Genomic DNA, 19,155 nt, shown 5'->3' with positions numbered 1-19,155 from the left:
TCTCATAATAAGCCGTATGTAGTTTCTAGCAGTGTGACATCATGTTGCACAGGCCACGCCCACAACTGATGACAGACTTCACCCTATTACCATAGCCCCGCCCTCAATGAGCTGCACACATGTTTATCTCCTCGCCAGAGCATTCAAGTCAGAAATGTATTCTTATTGAAGCTACTAAAGTTATTCAGTCAAGAGCAGTGAGTGATTTTCTATTTTTCAGTTGTTTTTTTTCTTATATTATCAGCAGCTATAGCAGTAGATACTGTGTATTATGCTGTGATTTCTTTACGTTTACTGACATAACCGACTGTGTTTATGTGAACTGTGTGTGTTTTTGTGTCAGCTTTCTGTGCGCGTACTTCATGTGTGTGTGTGTGTGTGTGTGTACACCAAGCGGCAACCTCCCCCAGTTTCTGTTGAAGCCAATACGGAAGTGACTTAAGGCCCTTTCACACTGGACGCGATTTGGACGTGTGAATAATCCGCGCGATGGTTTTATTTTTTGATCAGCTGTTTGTGTAATGAGCGCTTCCACACCGAACGCGAATGTGCTGAGGCGGAAAAACGACTTATTTTTTTTTGTTTTAATGTCGATTTTTTACTCTAGCTGCGACAAAAAACGCTTCAACCAATAAAATACAAGGAAACAAAGGAGACGAAATGTCCAGTTGTTGTCACGAGCTATTCAATCAACTTTAACCTTTGCCAGGCATGGCATTTCTCATGAGATTACAACTGTAAGCTGTACAGCTGAAGCTGTGTTTGCCCACCGTATGCTACAAACAGCAATAACTTAACCTTTTATAAATTATAGATTTTTTTCTAAACATTCTGTCTGCGATTATGGAAAGTGAACGTGTTTCCATCAGTATGTCTGTGGCACTTAAATGTTTACATTGTGACTCGACTGGAAACAGTCCGGATCGATTGGTTCCTAAAGTGCGCGGTTTGTCTCGTCAGATGCGCTGCGGTCTCGGGAGGAGATCCTCAAGTTTTCCTACAGACTTTAGAAAGTAAGTGCAGAACCGGCCATGATAGCTCCTGTACAAGATTAGCATCCTCCCCTTAGGACTCCGTTCTTTAAGACTGGCTGCACCGAAAACCTTCTTTTCGGTCTTTTAAATAAAATGAAAAGCTCGTCTTCACTGAATGATAAAGTGTCCGTGTTTTCTCAGCTGTCGCCGCGAATGGATTGGACTGTTGGAGCGCTGAAACGTCACAAATTAGTGTCGCGGCTGATGTGAATGGTTTTGACGCAAAATATTTGCATGCGAAATATTCGCTTATTCGTTTCGCTTTTTCATTACACGTCCGGTGTGAAAGGGCCTTTAAACTGTAATTCATCAACTGACCACTAGAGACAGGCTCCAGAAGGGATTGTGCTTGTGTCCACTTTATTTCTTTGCTAATTGTTCACTTAATTTCTTGTATTTTTTTTAACTCCAAAAGAGGGTTTTTTTGTAAATCTGGTCCTTGTTGTTTTCAGATGGGTCAATTATAGTACACAGTTAGTAAACAGTTTCACCCTTCAACATAAAATGAATCTTCTTACTGTACCTCTGTGCTCTTATGCGTCTTGACTTTGGCTTTCTCCTTCTTGCTGTAGTCTGCATTATAGTGAGCAAAAGCATATTCGATCAAGGCAGCGAAGACGAAGACGTAGCAGATCCAGAAATACACGTCCAGAGCTTTAATGGCAGACGCGCGGGGTAATGATGAACGAGCGCTGACCATCAGCGTTGTCATGGTGAGCACCGTTGTGATTCCTAAGTTGAATGGACACACAGAACACCAACATTCATTTAACTCGTCAGGTTAAGTTGTGTGTGATTGTGTTAAATGTTCTTATTTAAGCTCTCTTTTAATATTAATATTATTTTTAAGAATATTTTTTAAATGTATAGTGAAGTTTACATTTTATAAACTGTAAATGTTATAAAATTAGCACTATTCCTAGCTAACAAAGGGGTTAGCAAATGTTTTGCTAAAGTTCTGAAAATGTTATTTCTGCTCGTTCTTTTAATGCGTAAACGTCCAGTTTTAAGGGAACATTCCAGTTGATCATTCTTCAAACATTATCGAAACGTTCCTTTTGAACATTCTAAAAAAAGAAGTATCATTTAAAAAAATGTAAGACGAACATAACTTAAATATAAAAAAAAAAGCATAATGTTTTTGTGCCAATGTTTTAAGTACATTATTAAAGGGTTAGTTCTCCCAAAAATGAAAATTGACTCTCCCTAATGTCGCTCCACACCCGTAAGACCTCCGTTCATCTTCACACACAGTTTAAGATATTTTAGATTTAGTCCGAGAGCGTATGCAAGTGTATGCACACTATACTGTCCATGTCCAGAAAGGGAATAAAAACATCATCACAGTAGTCCATATGAGACATCAGTGGGTTAATTAGAGTCTCTTGAAGCATCCAAAATACATTTGGGTCCAAAAATAACAAAAACTACGACTTTATTCAGCATTGGCTTCTCTTCCAGGTCTGTTTTCAGCTGCTGACGTGTTATCTGGTGTGCCGAGCTTCGTTTATAGTCTGAGGAGACGCACGCTTTAAACTAAACAACCTTCGCAAACATGTCTAAAGATTTCCACACAGAGGAAGACTTGCATTTTTGTGCTCAGCCATATTTATTTGAGCCCAGATAACACATCAGCAGTGTCACTGAGGAGTCGTGAATGCGGATGACAACAGATCCGGAAGAGAAGCCAATGCTGAATAAAGTCATAGTTTTTGTTATTTTTGGACCCAAATGTATTTTCGACTCTTCAAGAGACTCTAATTAACCCACTGATGTCTCATATGGACTACTGTGATGATGTTTTTATTCCCTTTCTGGACATGGACAGTATAGTGTGCATACACTTGCATACGCTCTCGGACTAAATATAAAATATCTTAAACTGTGTGTGAAGATGAACGGAGGTCTTACGGGTGTGGAGCGACATTAGGGGGAGGAGTTAATGACAGACATTTCATTTTTGGGTGAACTAACCCTTTAAATATCAGATATTGTCATTGAATGAACATTACTGGAAGAATGTTTGTTTAAAGCTACACTGTGTAACTTTTTTAGTTTATTCTTAGCTAAAATCACTCAGTTCTTTCAAAAGTATATGTGCTCATTAATGTATATTTACTTCTTTCAAGTAATATTGTCGTAAGTTTATAATATGCCATTGAAAATAAATACGGGTGAGGGGTTCGGATGCCGGTCGCCATGTTGCCCCTCCATCTTGAAAGTACATTAGACAAAGATGGACATACCCGTAAATTCAAGCTTCGCCTTTCGCGTTTAAACACTCGATGGCACCGTGTCGAATGTGAAGAGGGGGATTGCCGTGTTAATCTTGGACTAAATCGGCCACCGTAGGAGTTAAAACGAAATCAGAATTGAGAGGAACAGAAACTATTATTCACTGGATGGTCATATACCTTTACACCGCTAGATGGGGGAAAATATCACACAGTGGAGCTTTAACATTAAAAGAACCGTGGCAGAACGTTATGAGAGCGTTCCCGTTAGCTGGGTTAACACTGAAACACAGACCTAACGACACTCTTGCTGGCACAGCTGATTGGCTGATCCAGAATGAAACCCATGACATGGCAACCAGTAGGATGGAGGGCATGTAGGACTGGATGATGTAAACTCCTCGGTTTCGCCTTAGTTCGAATCGTAAGCTGAGACGTGGAAATCTCCCCGCTGTTTCAAGAATGACAAAATACTTGGCTTTAAAAAATGTTAATGACATTGACATTCAAAATGACAACAGGATTAGCAGTTCATGTTTTGGTAGAGTTTAGTTCAATCAGATGAATCAGAACATTTTGATGAAAAGCCTCACCGGATTTAAAGTTCAACAGCTCCGTGACAAAGCGATAATCTGTGATGGTGAACTGGGACAGCTCCAGTTTGTCCAGCCCGTGGATTTGTGTTTGACTCTCACACCAGTGATACACAATGTCTTCTGAAGAGTAGCCGTCTGCAAACCCAACAACAGAGAAAAAAAACATCTCAGTTTTCCTGCAGCTGCACATGACATCTCTATTTGTCTCTCAAACACTCTTATAAGGTTATGAGAACAGGAAGTCACTAGAAAATATACACATCACAAGCATCATCACGGTTTGTTTTTGCAGGGATGTACTGTTGTGGACACTTGCATGATCATTTTAAAGGATAAGTTCACTTTTAAATAAACTTTTGCTGATATTTACTCTCCCCCATGTCATCCAAGATGTCCATGTCTTTCTTTCTTCAGTCGAAAAGAAATTAAGGTTTTTGATGAAAACTGTCACAATTCACAGGCAGTGTGAGTGCCCGTGATCACCACCAGAGGGCACTCCACCCCGGACTGTCACTCCATCACAAACTACATTACCCATAATCCTTTCCCCGAACTCATTAGCACTTACTGTTTACACCTGTGTCTCATCACCTCATTACCTCTGCCTATATATGCCTGGTTATCTCTGTCATTCATTGCGAAGTCTTGTTTCGTGTCAATTGCATTTCTGAGCGTTTCTATGGTTTCATGTTTCTTTGGATTTCTTGCCTGTCTCGGATTACCCTTTTGACTCTGTCCCTTGTTTTGTTTGCCTGATTGAACTGCCTACCTGTGTATGACCTTTTGCCTGTTTTATGGACTACGACTTTGGATTACCCTTTAATAAATACTGTGTGTGGATCTTCAACCTTCTGTCTCAGAGCAGTTTGTTACGAAAACATTCCAGGATTGTTCTCCATATAATGGACTTCAGTGGACACCAAACGGTTCAAGGTCCAGATGACAGTTTCAGTACAGCTTCAAAGGGCTTTAAACGACAGCAGACGATGAATAAGAGTCTTATCTAGCCAAACGATCGGTCAATTAAACAAAAAATAAAGAAGTTTAAGTTTTATAAGCACAAATGCTCGCCTTGCTCTGTTCTGTGAGGCGCGTTCGTGACGTCACGTAATACACAATAATGTAGATAAGGTCACGCTTGACGTAGACGGAAGTACAGAGTCAGTGTTTACAAGTGTTCGTAAAAACATTTTAAACGATAAACTGACATAAAAACATTTGAATATGTGTGTATCGTCCTCCTTCTTCACACTTGTAAACACTCGGTACTTCCGTCTACGTCAAGCGTGACCTTTTCTACAAAACTTAAACTTCTTTATTTTTTGTTTAATTGACCGATGGTTTGGCTAGATTAGACTCTTACCCTGCGTCCCAATTCGCATACTATCCATCCTAAATAGTATTCGAAAATAGAATTAGTATGTCCCAAACCGTAGTATGCTGAAAAGAGTATTCCAAAGATACCCGGATGGTTTACTATTTCCGGTCCGAATTCAAAGTGCGGATCGATGGGCACTCTAACGGCTGATATTACCCACAACCCACTGCGAGTTGTACGAGGATTCGATTAGAACTACAAACGCGGATAAAAAGCGTTAAAAAACTACAAACATGATGGACGTGCGAGTCAGACGGTTAAGTGGAGAAGTTTAGATAAAGGGGTTTGAGTGACCAACTATCAGTATTTAACCTGACAAAAATATATTTATTCAGTGTTGTCCATATTATATTTCACCTGCAGCAGCGTTAAGGACTTCTGTAATGACACGTGTGGACATTAACTTTTAAATGCATCATTATATTTAAACTGCAAACACGAGGAGAGTCTCTGCATTAAAGACACACACATGAGGAGATCAACGAGCGGCTACATTTCTCTCCGATACGGCAGGAGATTAAACTGAATGTGGAGGATTTGAACTGAATCTGACGATGATTGACAGGGCACGGATGGTGACGGGACGCTCGTAACTAAGCGACAGAGTCCGTTAAAGATGGCAAAGTAGTCCCGAAGCTTGCCTACTTTTCTGCTACACACTCAAAAGTACATACCTTTTCTTCACAAAAAGAGTACACACTTTTAGGACACAGTATAAGTAGGCGAATTGGGACGCAGCATTATTCATCGTCTGCTGTCGTTTAAAGCCCTTTGAAGCTGCACTGAAACTGTCATCTGGACCTTAAACCGTTTGGTGCCCACTGAAGTCCATTATACGGAGAACAATCCTGGAATGTTTTCATCAAAAACCTTCCTTTCTTTTCGACCGAAGAAAGAAAGACATGAACATCTTGGATGACATGGGGGAGAGTAAATATCAGCAAAAGTTTATTTAAAAGTGAACTAATCCTTTAAATGTACCTAATGTTTCATGAAGTCAAATATGTGTGTGACAAGATAAGGCAGATGGAGATGAGGATCTAAGTGCAGTTAAATTTTAATAAAAATAACAAATCAATAACCAGTAACACATGGAGCGTGGCAAACAGAAGCATGAGCAAACAGGCAACCATTACATACACTCATCAACTAAGGCCCTGTCCCAAATGGCACCCTAAACCCTCTTCCTCTGAGTCCGCACTTTCACAACGTAATGCAGCTTTATATGCCGGGAAGATGTCCTCTGCGTAACCCACACTAGTGCGAGCTCGGCAGAAGTGTGCATCCAGGGTGCATATTGACCTTAAAGGGGGGGTTCACTAGCACCCTTCAGAGACCTAAAATGACAAATGGGACACCCTACGGTCTCGGGGGCTTAACGGACATGCACACGCAGTGGCCCTTATAAGTCCACAAGACCGAAAGTGAAAATGAAGTGTGCCATTTGGGACAGGGCCAGACAGACAACAAGGGAAACACAAGACACACCTGGGCACAATCAGGGACTAATCAGTAGGGATGGGACAATAAATCGATTCTAAGCTTAGTTTTTAACAGCAGATGGTGCTCAAGGCTAGTTTTTAACCACACTTAATGCTCATGAACAAGAGGGCTTTAAAAGCTAGTTGTGCTCACACTGGCGGATTCGGATACATGAGGAAAGACTGAACGCTTCTCCAGAGACGAATCCTTTTATTTTTCATATTTGGCGTGTGCGTGCGTGCGTGCGCGTGCGTGCGTGCGTGCGTGTGTGTACCGCGCATCGCCTATAGGTTCATATCACCAACACAACCTTTAAATAACACAGAAATAACACAGAAATAACACAGAAATAACACAGAAAGAGCTAAACCTTGACTCACTGGGGCCCAGGTCAGGAAGCAGACAAACTGGCTAAACCAACCGTCTGCTAGCTGTCTCACGTCACCAAAGTCAGCTAAATCCCAGCACATAGAGACTCTTTCACCTAGATATTATCATATAGAGACTGTGTCTGTTCCCCGAATTAGTAAATACAAAAAACCATCAAAACCATTCAACAGTAAAAATTTAATTGATGTCCAACAAATAAACAACAGATATAATACGGATGAACAATTGATAAAGCTCGGGTTGCTGAATATTCGATCCCTTTCGCCAAAAACGCTTGTTGTCAATGATATGATTATAGATCATAACTTAGATGTGCTGTGTTTGACAGAAACCTGGCTAAAACCTGACGATTACATTACTTTAAATGAGTGCACCCCCCCAGATTATTGTTATAAACATGAGCCACGTCTGAAAGGTAAAGGGGGAGGTGTTGCTATAATTTATAATAATATTTTCAGTATTACTCAGAAGTCTAGTTTCAAATATAATTCCTTTGAAGTTTTGGTGCTTTATGTAACGCTGTGTAGTGTAAATGATAAATCCCGTCTGACATTTGTGTTGGCTACTGTATACAGGCCACCAGGGCACAATACAGACTTTATCAAAGAATTAGCTGGTTTTGTATCGGAGTTAGTATTAGCTGTAGATAAGTACTAATTGTTGGGGATTTTAAAGCCCCACTTGGCTACTTTTGCTCTCGGGGTCCCCCTACAGTTTGGAAAAAATAATGTCCTCAACTACTGTCGTAAGCTCAGTCATCCTACAACAGAGGATGCCATCGCGCGTGCATTTGTTGACATGACAACCCTGATAGCCCTGAACTAGTGATGAGCGGGTCGTCTCATAACCCACGGACCCCGTATGTCTATTTAATGGTCGCGGGTGCGCGGCGTGTTGTAAAAATATATACAGTGGTGCGGTGCGGGCCAAATAACTTCATAAAAGCGTCCCGCGGGTCGGTGCAGCGCTAACAGTTCCCCTGAACACTGCAGGAGGAGTTCACATGCAGCTGTTCTTCTGGCGGCGCGTGTGAAATGTCTTCATCCCAGGTAACGTTACAGTCAGTGGCATATGTTTCAGCATGTCATATGAATATAATTTCATGGGTTTTATTTTTTTCAAACGCCAAATAATCACGGTGCTCACGTTTACAAGCCAGCGTCATTATAGTAGTCTATTGGTTAGCGTTTTCCAGAATCTATATGATACTTCAGTTCAATGTTTGAGTGGTAGGTGATCACCGTAACAAGCAGGACGGCATCGGTCGGGCACGCCTCCTTCAGCTCACGCCGACGAGCAAACCCTGGTCACATTTTGATCCTCGTCCTGCCTTTAATCCCATCATTTTTTCATTTCCTCTTATTGCTTTCCTCCAACAAAACCTTTTCTTTCTTATTTGTCTCTGCTGCTTCGGACATGACTATATTATCCGACGAACAAAGTTGGGCTCGCACGTCCGAATGTAAGGAAGTGTGTGTGTTGGTGGAAGTGACGTATATGCCGTAAAGCAGTCGAATTTTGTAGTTCTTTTCTTTTTCTCGGGTTACTACCCGAAACCCGAAGTTTAAAAGTACGATTAAAAACGATACAGACCCCATCAGGCTATGGCAGACGTGTCATTCAACCTATTGTAAGTCGATTTATCATCACAAGAGTCTTAAAAAATATATTATGAAGGTTGAAAAGTTACCTAGTGCTGCTTTAATATCCACGTAGACAATGAAAAAGACGCATTGGGATTGGCATTTAGAGACATTCTAAACTCTATTGGAGTTAGACAACACGTATCGGGACCTACTCATCGCCTTAATCATACTTTAGATCTAATAATGTCACATGGAATAAATGTTCATACTGTTAAAATTCTGCAGCAGAGCGATAACATCTCAGATCATTACCTAATATCATGTATACTTAATTTACCTAAGGCTGCAAAGCCATCGCCTCACTTCAAATATGGCAGGACGATAACCGCTGCGACTAAAGATTGCTTTGTACATAATCTTCCTCATCAGTTCCATCTCCTCAGCATTACAGATAGCCAAGATGAACTTGATGCTGCAACAGAAACTATTGACTCTCTCTTTACTAGCACTTTAGACATAGTTGCTCCCCGGCGCTTAAAGAAGATTAAAGCAAATAATCCAACGCCGTGGTACAACGAGCACACTCGGGCCCTTAAAACAGCAGCCAGAAAAATGGAGCGCAGCTGGAAGAAAACAAAACTGGAGGTTTTTCGCAATTTGTGGAAAGAGAGCATGATTGCATACAGAAAGGCCATAAAAACTGCTAGATCTGCTTATTTCTCAACTCTTTTAGAAGAAAACAAACACAACCCTAAGCATTTATTCGATACAGTGGCTAAATTATCAAAAAATAAAGCTTCAGCTTCTGATGTTTGTAAACAACACAGCAGTAATGACTTTGTGAACTTCTTTACTAGTAAGATTGATAATATTAGGAATAAAATTATAACCATGCAGCCGTCTATTACAGTATCACTTCAGACAGAGCATTGTAGGGTCACTGAGGAAAAATTACACTCATTCACTGCTATAGGAGGAGAAGAACTGGCTAAACTTGTAAAATCATCAAAATCAACAACATGTATGCTTGACCCTATACCGACTAGGCTATTAAAAGAGATACTTCCAGAGGTCATAGATCCTCTGCTTAATATCATTAATTCATCTTTGACATTAGGATATGTACCGAAAACTTTTAAGTTGGCTATAATTAAACCACTTATTAAAAAAACGCAACTTGATCCTAAAGAATTAGTCAATTACAGGCCAATCTCGAATCTACCGTTTCTATCAAAAATACTAGAAAAGGCCGTGTCTTCACAATTATGTTCCTTTTTAGAAAGAAATGGTATATGTGAGGATTTCCAGTCAGGATTTAGACCGTATCATAGCACTGAGACTGCTCTAATTAGAGTTACAAATGATTTACTCTTATCATCTGATCGTGGTTGTATCTCTCTATTAGTGTTACTCGATCTTAGCGCTGCATTTGATACTATCGATCACAATATTCTTCTGAATAGAATCGAAAATTATGTTGGCGTTAGTGGAACTGCTTTGGCATGGTTTAAATCATACTTATCTGACCGTTATCAGTTTGTAGCAGTAAATGAAGAGATGTCACACCGATCACAAGTTCAGTCTGGGGTACCGCAAGGCTCAATGTTAGGACCGTTGCTTTTCACCCTGTATCTGCTCCACTGGGAGATATCATTAGGAAACATGGCATTAGTTTTCATTGTTATGCTGACGATACTCAGCTCTATATTTCCTCACGCCCTGACGAAACCTACCAATTCACAAGATTAACAGAATGCATAGCTGATATAAAAAATTGGATGAATAGTAATTTCCTGCAACTTAATTCAGATAAAACTGAATTTTTAATTATTGGACAGAAAAGTTCCACAAGTAGTAACCGAGAATACTGTCTAACACTTGATGACTGCTCTGTCAAGCCCTCGTCGTCAGTGAGGAACCTGGGTGTGCTCTTTGATACCAATCTTTCATTTGAAAGCCACGTTTCTAGCATCTGTAAAACCGCATTCTATCATCTTAAAAATATATCTAAATTACGGCACATGCTTTCAATGCAAAATGCTGAACAGTTAGTACATGCGTTCATGAGCTCAAGGCTAGATTATTGTAATGCTCTACTGGGTGGTTGCCCTGCTCGCTTAATAAACAAACTCCAGCTGGTCCAAAACGCAGCAGCTTCAGTTCTTACTAGAACCAGGGGTATGATCATATTAGTCCAGTTCTGTCAACACTGCACTGGCTCCCTATTAAACATCGCATACATTTTAAAATCTTGCTTATTACTTACAAAGCACTAAATGGTTTAGCTCCAGTACTTAAGCGAGCTCTTAACACATTATACTCCATCATGTCTATTGCGGTCTCAAAACTCTGGCCAGTTAATAATACCTAGAATATCTAAATCAACTGCAGGCGGTCGATCTTTTTCCTATTTAGCTCCTAAACTGTGGAATAGTCTTCCTAGCATTGTTCGGGAAGCAGACACACTCTGTCAGTTTAAATCTAGACTAAAAACACATCTCTTTACTATGGCATACACACAGAACATTTTTAACTTTTTATTATTCAATTCAATTGACTGATTGTTAGGCTGCATTAACTAGGTCAGCCGGAACCGGGAACACTTCCCATAACACCTGATGTACTCGTTACATCATAAAAAGAGTGGCATCTACGCTAATGTTGTCTCTCTGTTTATCCCGAGGTTTATCCCGGATCTGGGCCCTGTCCGGATCGGATGGTGGACCTGCCTGGACATGACCAACGCATCCTGGAGTGTCTGCTGAGCCGTGTCAAATGATGTCTCCTCCGAATTTGCCTCACTGGCACGACATGCTCAAAACCCGTCTTCGGCGCAATAATTCCGATCTTTCATGTATTCATACTCTTGTGTAATCGACGCACCATCCCATCATTTATTTCCAAATAAATCTGTCTCTTCCGTGATACCCTGAAATTTTGAATATTCCAATCTAATATGATTTCCGACCTGTAAGGTTGCCAGAATAATAATCTTACACGGTGTGTTAATAGGCCAGAGGAGAACTGGCACCCCGACTGAGTCTGGTTTCTCCCAAGGTTTATTTTTCTCCATCATGCCCTGATGGAGTTTTGGTTCCTTGCCTCTGTCGCCTTTGGCTTGGCTTGCTCAGTTGGGGACACTAAAAATATGATTAAAGTTATTCAACTTATTATACAAATAAAATGTATGAATTAGGTCTTATTGAATTCTATAAACTATAATACTGATCTGCCAACATTGTTGCTATATGATAAATTAAAATAAGCTGATAACATCACTGTTTTCTCCAGTACGACTGTACAGCCAAATCTAATTTTGTCGCAATATTATCCTGTTTGACACTGTGAAGCTGCTTTGACACAATCGTGATTGTAAAAGCGCTATATAAATAAAGTTGATTGATTGATTGATTGATTGATTGAGAAATATTGCACTATTGACTTTTAGAGCAGGTGTGTGTTGGTCAATGGCTTTCAGTTCCTCACAACAGCAACCTTCCAACAATGCTCCTGAACACACACACACACACACACACACACACTCTCTGATGGGTGAACAGATGCACCAGTGCATTTGATATTTAAAAAACGAGGAGCTGGACGTGAACATGAGGACTGAGTAGAGCTGAAACTAGCAGAACACACTTGCGTCACGCTGTTACAAACTGGGTCGTCACGAGGAAGAACAGGCGGTGGACTTCAAATAACAGTCAAGTAGGCCGAAAACACTCAAACACTCCAGGTAACACAAACATAAGAACGGACAAGGAGTGCGGATAAGTGAGTCAATATAAGGGAAATGCTGCCGATGAAGACCAGGTGCAGGGAATCCAGGGAGAGCGGGAGAGATGATGAGGAAGTGAGTTCAGATGTGGGCCAGGGAGCGTCATGGGAAATGTAACACATGCCACACTGCGAGCGTGGCGTGAGCGTGGCGTTTCTGTTGCGTGTTGCGTTTTCTGTCTTTGCACACCAGGAGCGTGTCTGACGCGGCGCTGCTGCTGCTGTTGATGTACAGGGAAGCCCTATACTTCATGTTAAACATAAATATATTGCCTATTGACCTTACATATCTATGTTTTTGACGGCAAAATAGGCTACAGAATATTTCGTTCTATACTGACAGGTGCAATATTTCAAAATCGATAATAATGTTTTTTTTTAATTACAATTAGGCCTTTATCTGCATTTATGTTAACCTAGAGACTGTCAAACTTGAAAATGTAATTTATTAATATGTATTTGTGTCAAAATGACACATCTTTTTTTACTTATTTTACCTGGAAACGCTGCCAACACACTCGCTTGTTGCATGAAAAATAGGCGTCTCTTCTATTTCTGGCATGCCTGTGTTTTCCGCGCGGCTCACGCAGGCAGTGTGCAAACTCTAACCGGTTAACATGGAAGCCGAAATAAAAACGGACGCGCCACGCAGCCGAAGCGCTCACGGCACGCTTGAATTGTGTCCCCGGAACGTAGTGGCAGTGTGTATGCATCTAACCACAGATCATAAACAAACACTATAAATGAAGGAGTCTTCCCCTTACTCACAGCTTTCCAAGTCTAGCATGCATTCCTGTTCATCCATGGGGTATTTGGTGAGGTCCATGTCACATGCAACTGTAGATGTGATTCTGAAAGGGAAAATATCATGATAAACATTTTGAACATTCAAACATGGGAAAGTTTGTAAAACATATGATCCTTTTAAAATACTGATATTGCTGTCTCTCTTTATTCAAAGAAATACATTTGATTGGTTATCAATGTATTTTTACATATTTTGCAATTCTGTTGTTTGTAATTAGTTTCATAAATACCTGATTTTGATCAGACAATGGTGGCCTTTATTTAAAATATTGATTAATTTGTTAATAAATCAGACCACTTTACACATTATGGCTGTGATTATAAACATTAGTGATGGACGCACCGACTGCTGTAGAGAATGACTCCGTCAGGCTGCAGGCGAATGAGTTTGTTCTCCACAGTAACATCATGAAACCAGGCTGATTTGGCGTTCACAATGAATGTGTCTGGTACCCAGAGTTTGTCTACGAAGCGGCTGTCCAGGCCCAGAGTTTTGTTTGTGTGGTTGTAGGACAGGCGATCATCTTTCCAACTCTGCCGCAGAAATATCGTCATGGTGTATTCCTGTCAACACAAATGCACACAGACTAAACATCTACGGTTTTATGTTATTGAGATTTTTGTTGTGAATTGTCCTCATTTACAGACAAGTTTACTTTAAGTTCCATTACGAAACAAAAATATATTGCAATATATTTGAAAATATCATGCAATATATTCACATATATGGGATTTAATATTTATATTTTCCAATATATTGCAATATATTGAAAGCGGCAATCATTTGTATATTTTGCAATATATTGCATGAATATATAATATATTTTATAATACCATCAATATATTATTCCATATATTAAAATATATTTCAAGAAAATATATTGGTAAATAAGTAAGGGTTAAATTTAAATAAGCCACTATGCATTACATTGATTTCACCACGAGTATGCTGTGTTTTGTTCTTCCTCTTAAAGGTGGTAAACTCAATCATTATAGATGATAATAATATAATGTGCTTTAAAAGAGGACTTTGTTTGTGTCACTTTACTTTAAGCAGTAAGAGACCTCTCATATGATGTAGTTTGATACTGAGAAGATCTTCAGTAAACAAGATATGAGACTTGAGGAAAGTGAAAGATATTAAACTATTGGAAATATAATCCATTATAACTTAAGAGGATAATTATGTTCATTATGTGTTATAAATCATCTATATACTCTTAAAGGATTAGTTCACTTAAAAAAATTAAATTTCTTGATAATTTCCTCACCCTTATCTCATCCAAGATGTTCATGTATTTAAAAAACTCCATCTCTAACTTCAATATCGATATCGTTGTTTCACCTTTTTTTGCTAAAGGATGTTTGTATCAGTCTTCGCACGAGCCCTTTGTAAACACAGGGCGGTACTTCTTCCTATGTCTATCATGACCTTTTGGACGTTATTATGCAATCCGTGGCATGCCAGAGCAGCGCAAGATGAACAATATAGGTTAAAAAGTATATAAATGTTTCTTTTTTTCTTGCAAATCTCAGATGGTTTGTCTGGATCAGACTCTATTCCTCTGGGATCGTGCAGAGCCTCTGAAGCTCTTCCTCTGAAACTGCATTGGTTTAGACCTTCAACCGTTGGTCACCACTGAAGGCCATTATGTGGAGAAAAATATAATAGACTATAAAAAACTTAATTTCTTTTCCACTGAAGAAAAAAAAGACATGAACATCTTGGATGAGATGAGGGTGAGGAAATAATCAGGACATTTTCATTTTGAAGTGAACTCATCTTTTAATAGTTATAACCACAAATAGGTAAGTATTATTACTGTTGTTATGATTATTAATAAGATGAAACAACATATAAGGTTGTTTAGAAGGAATTATGCGTGTATTATAATGAATAAAGAATCCCTTTATGATGCATTATAAATACAGGCTTTATAGAAAGTGTACAGATAATTTTAGAAAATGCAATACTTGAGATTAGTTACATTTAATGCCAAAAATAAAAGTGTTTTCCAATACAATAACCATACAAATCCAATACTATAAACCATACATTCGAAATGGGGTGATATTCAAGCATTACCATGTTGGCTTCCGAGATATGGTCAATACTGGCTACTTCAATAGCCATGGCGACATTCACGGGGGGTCCTGTGAAGAGACGTGTGAGAAAAGAAAAGATATTAATCTTTAAACCTTTTTTAAAAAAACCTCTCCTCTTCACCGGGTGTATACCTGAGGCGAGCGATGCCGCGGGACGCCACTAAATACAACAGAGCCCATTATAATCAGTGATTGTGTTTACATTGGATGCAGTGCGATGTGACACGACAAATCCCAGCTCTATTCATTTAAATTTACATTTATGCATTTAGCAGACGCTTTTATCCAAAGCCACTTACAACTAAGGAGTACAGGAAGCGATCTGTCAAGAAGAGGCAAAGAAACGCAAAAAGTGCCCTAAATACCAAGATTTGTATACTACTCAGAGTAGCAAAAAACAGAAAAAGGGAAGAAGAAAAGAAAAATAGAGGAGGAAGAGTTTAGTTTTTAATGAATGGCATATTGCCTTTCTGACACCTTCTTGTAGCGTCCAGTGTTGACAGCTTATATATATATACGCTGTCTACACAGGGTTAGGAAAGGACCTGGAGTCAGGACTCTAACTTGAATGACCTGAAGAGATATGGCTTTGCCTCAATGTAAAAATTGTGAAGTAGCTCCCAAAGCAACTGAGGACCTTTAAAGGAAGTGTATGAAAGATTGTGGCCAAAACTGGTTCTGCAATCACTACCCCATCTCCCCCGCCCCCCTGACTCCAGGTTGCCAGATTGGCTGCAGGATCAGCAGGAACGTTTGTAGATCTGCAGCTGTGGTATCTGGAGCAGATCTGGCAACCCAGATGCCCAAACACTACTGACTCGTGATTGGTCGATAGGTGGAGGGCGGAGCTTCAGGCCAAAACACAACATGTCAAACAACTTTAAAATGACAATATCCTGGCCAGACTACTGTTGTCAGTGATAGAAGTATTTGAAATGAACATGATTTCTTAATGTCTAGTGACATATCAGAGCCATTTTATGATTCATTGAAATACATTTCTATTTCTATTCTAACCTTTAATGCCTGGATTATGCTGGATGTGCATGGACATTTAAATACATGTACACATTTCACATCGAATTGATGAGCTCTTTCAATAATAAGCTAGTGTTCAGTTTGTAGGATATTACATAGGAAATATTAATTGCTTTGTTAATTGCATCGTCGGACACCCGTGACCCCTTCGTTCATCTTCGGAACACAAATTAAGATATTTTTGTTGAAAGCTGAAGGCTGAGAAAGGCTTCAGATAGGCCTTCATTGGCATTCAGTACATTCCCAGCCATCAGCTTTCAACAAAAATATCTTAATTTGTGTTCCAAAGATGAACGAAGGTGTTACGGGTGTCCAACGACATGAGGGGGAATAATTAATGAAATCATTTTAATTTTTAGTTGAACTAACCCTTTAAATCCTAGACCTAACCAAAAGTGTGTTTTTACGGCAATAAAATTATTTTTAGTTGCCCAACGAAGTGAACACATTTTTGTCTTCATATGAAGATCATTTAATAATCTAAAGAGCTTTTTTCCACTATAAAGAAGCTTTTCCATGAATGTTAAAGGTTCTTCATGGAAGAAGCCAATAAAGAAACATTATTTTTAAGAGAGCACTGTAAACAATTATTGTTGGTTTACCTTAAGTTACCATAAGTTACCAAGTTGCCTTAAAATTGATTTTGTTGAAATATTTTTTGTGTTAATACAACAAAGGAGAAAAAACTGTGAATCTCATCAAGATACAGGCAAAAAGTTCAAGAATTAAAAAAGTGGCATTGATGTGTGTTTTGCTGAAAAAAAATATATCATATCACTCCATAAGCAGTTTTTTAAACACACAGAAAGAAAAATATTGAAAAATGTCTATACACACCCTTATACATACACCAGCATAGGGTGTTTATGTAATTATGTATAAGTCATTATGTAAATACATAAACAACGATTTGAGACAAATGATGTAATTTAATGGAAAACAATTTGGGTGACGCCCTGTGGCACGACAGGATTTTGAACAGCTCTACGCATGAGCGACTTCCTTTATGCTTAGTCGTCTGGGTTTTGCAACTAACGTCAATATTCTCTTAATATTCAATGTGCCAGCCACACATCAAAATAAATTCTTCTTTAAACAAGAGGGGAAGTGGAAGTAGCAAATTAAACTCTGGACACCCCTCTGCATCTTTGGACAATCTTCTGCACCGGTTCTCATCCGACACACTCCGTTCAGTTTAAGGCCCAGAGCCCCGCCGCACATGACATGCAGTAAAAAACTACTAGGCTAAATCGTGCGCATGTTTTGCTCATTTGTTCGCTCGATATGCTAAATGGTGTGCGTGATTTATAAATCGAGGGAACTAAATAGTAAAACGTTTGCACGATTTAACTTTTTCTTCTTTTTTTTCTTGTCACCTGCGGGGCTCTGTACAAGGATCTCTCTCCCAGAGAGCTGAAGATCTGAATCAGGTGTGAAGAGCGACGGGACACCAGCAGTGCAGCTGAGAGACACTGATCTATTTAATATCACCGGTACGCCTTCTCACTAAAAATAGACTGTAGGAATCAAGGCGCTGTTTGCTTACCGTGAGGTTTGTTCTACCGAGAAAAAAACACTTCAAGGGTTAGTTCACCCAAAAATGTACATTTTGTCATTAATTCCTCTCCCTCGTGTCGTTCCAAACCCGTAAGACCTTCGTTCATCTTCAGACACAGATGAAGATACTTCTGATGAAATCCAAGAGCTCTCTGAGCCCTCCATAGACAGCAGTTTAATGAACACGTTCAAGGTCCAGAAAGGAAGTAAAGACATCATTAAAATAGTCTCCAGTAGTTCAACCTTAATGTTTTATAGCCATGAGAATACTTTAGTGCGCAAAACAAAAATAACCCTTTATTTAATCTTTTCTTCTCTTCAGTGTCACTCTCCTACACGGTTCACGCAAGCACCACAACGCATGCATGTGATCATGTGATCGTGCTCGGCCAATAGTAAGCCGGCGTTCTGCTGTAGAACCCGGAGGGGCTACACTGTGTGAATAGTGTAAGAGAGTGAGACGGAAGTAACAGTCAGCTTTCCCTGTTTACATGCCAACCAGTAAACTGACTACGCAAGTAAACCGCGTTTACATGACTTTATTAATAAACCGGGTTATTTCTTTGTAGTGACGTCTAAAATAATAATGTCCGTATCTGACGCTGAGTATTCCCAATGTTCCGTCAGTTGTGATGTTAATAAAGCGCGTCAGCGGGAGATTTAGGGCTCATATTATCCCTCATCAGTTCCAGATGCAGCGTTTAGACTGAACCTCTTCTACTTCTGCTGACTGAGATGAGAACACATCTTTACAATGCTCTGGGTCTTACAAGAGTCTGCGTTTGTGATTATGTCCTTATTTCGTGTAAAATGCTAGCTCGCTCTGTCTGGATGCGTTTAAATCTGCTCTAAGTGTGTGTTTTTGTCAGCTTTCACACATGTGCACTTCAATAAGCCGACAGATTAATGCGTTTACATGCAGCACGAAATCGAGGTAAGCGGTTTATGCTTACGCCGTTTATGAGCTTACTCCGATAAAAGAAAACGGGTTACTGAGTTTGCACATGGTTTACATGACCATGTTCATTATCGGCTTATTAGGCATAATCGGCTTAAGAACGTGCATGTAAACACATTGTTGAATAAAGTCGTTATTTTTGTTTGTTTTTGCGCACTAAAGTATTCTCATGGCTTCATAACATTAAGGTTGAACCACTGGAGTCA

The 19,155-nt window shown here is 39.5% G+C and overlaps 1 protein-coding gene across 1 annotated transcript in view; it reads right to left on the bottom strand.

Moving 5' to 3' along the window:
- Positions 1-19,155, bottom strand: part of gabrd (gamma-aminobutyric acid type A receptor subunit delta) — a 41,348-nt gene that overhangs the window by 19,358 nt on the left and 2,835 nt on the right. The window contains exons 3-8 of the mRNA XM_067412959.1: positions 15,377-15,444; positions 13,634-13,854; positions 13,252-13,334; positions 3,862-3,999; positions 3,564-3,719; positions 1,558-1,766 (exon numbers count right to left, since the gene is read on the bottom strand). Coding sequence (XP_067269060.1) covers positions 1,558-1,766; positions 3,564-3,719; positions 3,862-3,999; positions 13,252-13,334; positions 13,634-13,854; positions 15,377-15,444 — 875 coding nt within the window. The remainder of the gene's footprint in view (positions 1-1,557; positions 1,767-3,563; positions 3,720-3,861; positions 4,000-13,251; positions 13,335-13,633; positions 13,855-15,376; positions 15,445-19,155) is intronic.

Source organism: Pseudorasbora parva, chromosome 13 (genome assembly GCF_024679245.1).
Source record: "Pseudorasbora parva isolate DD20220531a chromosome 13, ASM2467924v1, whole genome shotgun sequence".
NCBI lineage: Eukaryota > Metazoa > Chordata > Actinopteri > Cypriniformes > Gobionidae > Pseudorasbora > Pseudorasbora parva.
The sequence above is the reverse complement of the archived record's forward strand: the minus strand, read 5'-3'. Positions and strand labels throughout refer to the sequence as shown.